At 41.4% G+C, this 7,339-nt stretch overlaps 1 protein-coding gene across 3 annotated transcripts in view; it reads right to left on the reverse strand.

The window, feature by feature from the left end:
* LOC110974479 (uncharacterized) overlaps nt 1–7,339 on the reverse strand; it is a 36,455-nt gene that overhangs the window by 21,361 nt on the left and 7,755 nt on the right. Inside the window, exon 2 of one of the 3 annotated variants that reach the window (XM_087140024.1) lies at nt 6,331–7,165. In XM_087140024.1, coding sequence (XP_086996150.1) covers nt 6,331–7,087 — 757 coding nt within the window. In that variant the 5' untranslated portion in view covers nt 7,088–7,165. Of the gene's footprint in view, nt 1–6,330; nt 7,329–7,339 lie in introns of those variants that run through there. The other 2 variants (XM_087140023.1, XM_022226150.2) reach the window with 2 other exon arrangements.

Genomic DNA, 7,339 nt, shown 5'->3' on the forward strand with positions numbered 1-7,339 from the left:
GTAGAATTGAACGCTGTAAACCGATTCAACAGACGTCCCGTATATACGGACAAATACTTTTATAGATGTTCCCAACATCTCTTCTGACATAGAGAAAAACTGATTTACGTTCGTTTTAGTGTTTTGTCATTCAAGGTAGGTTTGGCATAATCGAACAGATTTAAACAGAATATGGCATTATGTATATAGAAGGCATTACCCGCATCAGAATGTGGTTGTCGGTCGGGTATGGAAACACAAATAGTTGGTGGAAGTACGCAACCACTTGAGGACACGCCCCCTCCTCAACCTGGTTTAGTTCTTTCTGCCAATGGTCTTCTCATGCAGAATTTCCCACAAACCTCTTCAGATTTGCAAGAAAATATAAAAGCCTGCACAAGAACAACGTGACTCATTATACAGATGGAAATCCTTCCACGTTTTACAAACGGAGGCCGGTACCTCATTTTCACCAACAGTGATTAAAGTGACCACTATGTCACACTTGAGTGAATTGTTTTTGAAAGTCGTTCATATTTTACCTGAGGTAACAAACAACCTTAGTTATGTCATGCAAACTGTCCAGCATAATAAAGCCACGCATTTTAACTGTTCTCTCGTAATTGTACCAACACTCTTTGAACTCTGAACCTATTCCTGTATTATTTAACCACCTCTAAAATGCACTGTACTGAAATGCCCAAATCATTGGCAAGTGGGGCATATCAAGGGGGCCTCATGGGGCCCTGGGAACCCCCCCCCCCCATGGTGGTAGGTGATTTGTTTTAACGCAGGGTTTATGAGACTAAGCTTGGAACATTGGGTCTGAACATTAAGGAAACTGCAAGAGGGTCAGATATCTACGAAAGCCCTGTAGTGCCATCCAAGTATTTATTTTTAAAAAGTTCAATACACTTTTTCAAGTTCGTGTTGATGACGAATATTTGTTTCAAAGTAAATTTTAAAAAAGTATATTTTTTCCAAACTCGTTTTTACGAGATTTTTTTCCAAAGTTGGAAAAGTTAAAGACACAAATACTCTCCAGTTTGTTCTGATGAGATCTATATCTAAAAACATTGTTTCTGTTTTGTTTTTTGTGAGAAATATATTCAAATATGAAAACATACATCTCCTGAAAATTAACTTGCAAGAATTATATCTCATAAAACAAACTTCCTCACAAAGTTATCTCGTAAAAACAACTTATTTCCAAAATAGAAACAATGTTTCTAAAAATGGATTTATAGGAACAAACAGGAGAATACCTGTCTCGAATGAAAGAAATCGTTCTTGTGTTAAACCAGAGTTGAAAGAGTATACTTGACTTTTTTAAATTACTACATGACACTAAAGGGCTTGCGTGGACACATGTCAGTATCGTACATTGAGCTGAGATGACCCCTAAGATTCATTGCAGTTTAATTCATTGATCAAGTCTCACGTGACAACCAAATCTTGTTCAAGGAAACCACAGAGGATTCAATTTATGGTAGACAATTTTTGCTGGTTCCCTGTTTCACCATAATGTGTATCAACGACGAGAGTTTCTGAAATCCCACACGGCCCCTTCACGGCGCACGCCCATTGTAGTACGATGTATCTTCGGCAACATTGAACTCAGCATTTTAGAAACGAAAACAAATTCGCCTAAGGTTACGCAGGTACCCTCTTCACGCCGGGAAATTTGTGAGTATTGGGTTGTTACATTCTGGCAATAACACACAAAGCTTGGGGGACATTGGTGGAGGAAAAGTCTACGGGATAAGGATAAAATGATCGCATAATTCTGATCCCCCTTACGTAAGAAGCGAATACATAATGTAACGGTCTAGAAGATACTCTCAACCATTCTATTTAGACATCCACAGTATAAATGCTGCTAATGAAAATTGCAACTATGAGCCGCCAAACAACATGGAGACGGCTTAAACATTAATGCTCACCGTGCCGAGGCATTGCTGTGGTGTAATGAGGGGCAGCCAGTGCCGGTTGTCCCATTATCTCCAGGTACAAAGACCACCACGTGTAAACACAAATTGCTAAACTTCACATCATAAATTACACTGGAACATGTCTAAGAAGTGGTGAAATATTTCCAAAGGGTTCTTAGGGAGACTTAATCACTTGTGCAAATAATCCAAACCCAAGGAAGTCGAAATTGAAATGTCGTGCTAAATCAAAAACAACCATCCGACGATCCAGCAAGAAGGGAATTTGTTTTAGAATGGATCAGCGTGTAAGAACAATAAACAGAATTATACATGTACTTGTGTAGAACAGACAATGTGTTGCTTATATTCATGAAGGCTTATGATATTGCGGGTTTTGGGGGGGTTGAAGGGGTGTGCTAGGAAATAATTATTGTCTTAGAAATTCTCAGTTTCAGTGTGGGTCCGCTGGAGAAATTAAAAGCTACTTTTAGCCACGGAGTTTGGGTGCAAGTCGAATAACGCCTATTATTCGGTTATGACACCAAACGTCCCATTCAGTATGGAACTACTTAAGTGTTTGACCACCCGGATCAATTAATCGATCATTCGGCTAATTACATACCGATCACTGCATATTCGCTTACTTCATCTGATAATTTCCAGCAAAGGTCTGTTTCTTAATCATCCCTTTATTTCCTGGATCGGATTACTGAAACCTGGCAGTACAACCCTCGACCCTCAAAATCGTTGACACATTCAAATAAAAGAGTACAAAGAAGTACGTTAAAGCCTGAGGTCAGCTTTGGTGAATAACCACGGGCCTTACTGAAAAGATCCGAGGGCGAGTCCGAATGAAATTAATGATAATCCATTAAAAATTATATAACATGTAACAGAATGAACCTGTAGAGTTCGCACCGAACGGACATTAGGCCTGCCATAGGAGAGGCCCAACATCTCTTTATACCAGACTTAACAAAGGACATAACAATGGTTCCCGTGTACGCCAAAGACTTGGGAAATTTTAATGCGGTTGAACTTCACATTTAAACCAGAACAGCATAGTTCATTTTGTGCATAGGTCAGGCCATTCTCGATTGGAGAACAGCGTTCCTTTCGACGTGTAACTACCCTTTGACTGTGAAACAGAATTGGAAAAACGCAAGTGAAAGCTAACGTTGGGATATGAAATTAGAAATAAATGTCATTTCGTTTTCACAATAAACAGATCAATGTCAGTCTTGAAGATGAGAACGTATACAAGAGTACTATGCCTCACGAAGGAAATGGGTTGTCGACAAAGACCATTGAAAATGAAATAGACAATTATTAAGCATTTGTAATTTATTCCAATATTCGGGGAGACCAGCAATTGCTCAAAGTTAGCCCATCGCTAAGAATTTGAACAGCTTGCACCTCGATCATCAGCGTCATAAAAATCCATTTTTATCACTTGAAACGTGAGCTCATGTTAACATATACCCCCTGACAACATGAGGCGATACAAAACAAACAGCTGTCAACGGACATCTGATCTTGTTAAATGTCAAAGGTCACACCGCCATGTTCCTTGGCCTAATTAGTGCTACGCACTGCTACTCTAAACACACCAGTTTTCTCAGTTCAATCATATTTAGGCCTACGTTCTCGAGTATTTGTTATTTAAATTATTTGATTCTGACTGTGATTACCGTCAACTGATCACAACAATGTTTTACATATTCATATCTGTGTTTTTATCTCATTATTTCACGATTTTATGGAGATGATAATGCTGTACTTAAGGATTAGACAATCACGACAGCTGTGTGGCATTCAGAGAATGTAGCTGGATGAAGCAAGCTTAGATTTGCTTCGTATGTGAACAGTGGGCAAGAAATTTGGGAGCTTCTAAGTTCTAAGGTTCTCATTAAGGGAACCAATACGGCTGGAAACATGCAGAACTTGTAAACGACTCAGGCCTAAATTGACTACTTTAGAATGCCTTCCCCACACCCCCAGGCTCCCAAAACCAACAAAAGTGGGAGTTGAAATCTCCCCGATACATCGTTTTTTATTTAATTATTTCTTTTTCGTTCCACAGTATACGCTAAAAAATGTCCACAACAATCATGTTGGGCAAAGCCGTTTTTATTATACTCATCACAGTCGGAGTTCTTGAGTTTGTCTAGATCTTCGACATGAACCAATCAGAAATGTTTTGTGGATGGGAGCTCTTTCAGGATATGTACATGTCAATTCGTCAGTGCTCACATCGTTTGCACGGCGGGACGTATATTAATGAGACGTTAAACCCCTAAATCCGTTTGTAAAATAGCCCCAGGCCACCATCAATCAATCTTGGATAAGTTTTGCCAACCTCTCTTACAAGCGTCTTCCGACTTTTGACGTTATTTCATTCAGGTTATGGTAGGAAAAAAAGTACGAAAATGTCACTGAAAATTGAGAACGACGAAGAAATGTGTGCGTTGCAGAGCTTACCAACGTGTGTGTGAGAACAGGTGCTTACTTATTTGAAGATTGAATTAATGGTCTTTTATTTTAAATGTAATATTTTGACGAGGAATGTTTGACACGAAGTGCAAACGTTTCTTTTATCACTTGAATATTGTATGTATCATCAGATAAGTATTCGGCCCGGTGCAAAACACGATAATCGAAAATTAATTTTTGTCCAAAAGCTGGTGGACATACTTTTGCACATTTCTGCGGAGTCCTTTTCAATCGTTTGTCTGCAAAGGTAGAAAGTTTAAAGGTCGGAATCGATCACCAATCGTCTTCCGTTTCCTCCTTTCAATGAATTTACTACTCATAAGAGGGGCTCGCGACTACTTTGGACGCATGGGCACAGGGTGTGAGGCACAAAGATAGGACTAACAAGGACAATAGCGGATGCATTATCATAAAGCTAAGACGGTAAATATTCAGTGTGATGACTGGGGCACTTTTAATGAGCATAAAACGTGACCGCATGTAGGCTGAGCAGTTAGTGGTTGCTAGGCAGTGGGTGAGAGAGATAAAGTGTCGCTTGAAGTCTGCGTACTAAACCCAAATAGCACGACTGAAAAAGTCCATGCACCGCCGGAGCTTTCATCTTCAGCCGCCACTTCAAACCATGTTCAGACAACCGCACCGTCAAAGTTGTAAAAGAGAATCCAAGCTTGATTCGTTACCATAGACAAAGACATCACCCAGATATCTTTCTGATCATCACACGATGTGCGAATCGTGCCGTAGTGAAATGAGGTGAAGTCGTAAACGAGGCAAAAACAAACAGGGAACTGTGAATTTCCTTTCAGGGAGAGAAAAATATGAGAGGATTGACGCTGCTATAAACTGTTTCCCTAAGGCTCCCTTGACTACAAATGCAACTGAATACTGTTATTCTCCCAGTGGGCCTTTGCTACAGTAGAGTTCTATTGTAAGTGAAGTACAGCTGTGTAATTTTGTGTAAAGTTGACTTAGTAACTTAAGATTTCGTTAACTAAACAGAGATGTTGGGCTAAGAGAAATAATGAACATTGATTCCCCAACCAATCCCCTCAGTTTAAAAGCTAAAATTCGTAAGTTGAAGGTACATGATAGAAACTTATACGTCACATCAACGGGTTATTGTTCTGTTGTTTGGTTTTGTTGACGTCCTCATACAAATAGCAAATAAGCATTTCCGTCTGGAAAGTTAATGTCAGCGTTACGGTTACGCAGCGAGTTGCTAAAAGGTTGTTGTTCAAGAACGAAACTGCAAGGAACCACAAATTCAATAAATAATTACTCAACCGGTATCGGTCAAGTGCTATATGAGCAACATCATCAGGAACTTAATTCAATTAAGATCATGACAACATCACGGCAACATTTCATATTATTAAGCAATCTTGGTATCACTAATGGGATAAGCACCGAAGTCAAATATTCATATTTGATTATCTGCTTAATAATTAGATTTATTAAATGCCCTCGTCACCAATCACTGTGGGAAGTAGTAAAACATGTAATCGTAGAATTTGTCCATTTTGGCTTGAGTGAAACTGTACTTAATAAAGGGATACGGTTGTTGTTTTTTTCCCGCACAGTTCATTGAAATGTAAAGTCTCCTTCTAGCATGTCATAGTTGTAATGTAGACACGGTCGAGCCATGAATACACATTCGGAATTAGCGATCAGATTTAATGCAAGAAAGTTAAACATTAATTTTTGTTTAACAAAAAAAATACTGGCTCAGCCGTTCTTTGTGTCGCTGAGCAAGATGTGTTCAACAATAAATTCAGCTGTGCAATTTTTTTAAAACATTATCCGTGTGAAAAAGAACTCCTCTTGACTCGATGATTTTACGATACTGAACGAAGGTCAATCCCTGTATGGAACAGGCCGCGAGCCACTTGTCATACAATAAATTTTCTTTGGTTTAATCTAACCTCACCTTCACTCTTGGTGATGGACTCGCCACTCGTGGTCGTTTGCTTGGAAGATTCCTTGCCAAGTGGGGGACTGGTGTTACCCGTGGCCGGTGCCGCGGTGTACGCCGTCTGGGTCTTCCCGGCCCCGTGTTGGCCTGCCTTCACCGAGGTGCCGAAGCTCGGTGAATCGTACGACTCGAAGTTGCCGTAGCGCTGCCTGTCCGAGTCGGCCGCACCGCCCACGAATTTTGCGGCGAAGCTGCCGGCAAAACTAGCCGGTAGTCCGTGACCGTTGTGGGCAGAGGCATGGTACACATTCGTGGAGTGGTTTGTGTACCGTTCGTAAGCTTGTCGGTTGAGGGTATAGTAGCTCCCGGAGGAGGGGACCAGGGCCGTGTCGTACCCCTTCTGGGAGCTGACATAGGGGTACGAGGGGCTGTTTTCGTAGTCCTCACTCACCCCAGCAACAGACATCGGTGGGTAGTGGGTCATGTCACCTGATGAGTAAAGCCATGGGTTGGTATAGCAGCTTTGGTCGGTGGCTAGCGAGTACATGTTGGTAGCGGACGGGGGCCCCGCGGTCGGCGGCATGTTGTGACTGGCGACAGCCTGCGCCGGCGAATCGGCAAATTTGGGCGCAAAACTGCCGCTGCCACTCGGGCATTTGGTGGCAGCGAGTCCAGTCGAGCCATGGATGTCTGACTGCTGGCCGGATTTCAGGATGGCACCACTCTCCCCTGAATTTATCAAGGAATTCACACAAAACGCCGAAGTTGTCATTTTAATGCCGGTCGTATTTTTCTGGCGATGCTATTCCGGCTGAACCAAGTCACTCTGGGCGATAAACCTTATACGACCCTGCTGGTATAAAAACACGCAAAAGAGAGGGGTCTCAAGTCAGTCACGTGGCATATTTGGACCAATCAAGCACGAACCTCCGCACCTGAATTCGCTTTACGAACGTCCAAGGCGGTGTAAAATAACTCAGTTTTATTTGTCAAAATGGGATGTCCTCAGCTTCATAAAGTCGTA

The sequence above is a fragment of the Acanthaster planci genome, linkage group LG08 (assembly GCF_054643075.1).
Source record: "Acanthaster planci isolate LZ-2023a linkage group LG08, COTS_SCS, whole genome shotgun sequence".
NCBI lineage: Eukaryota > Metazoa > Echinodermata > Asteroidea > Valvatida > Acanthasteridae > Acanthaster > Acanthaster planci.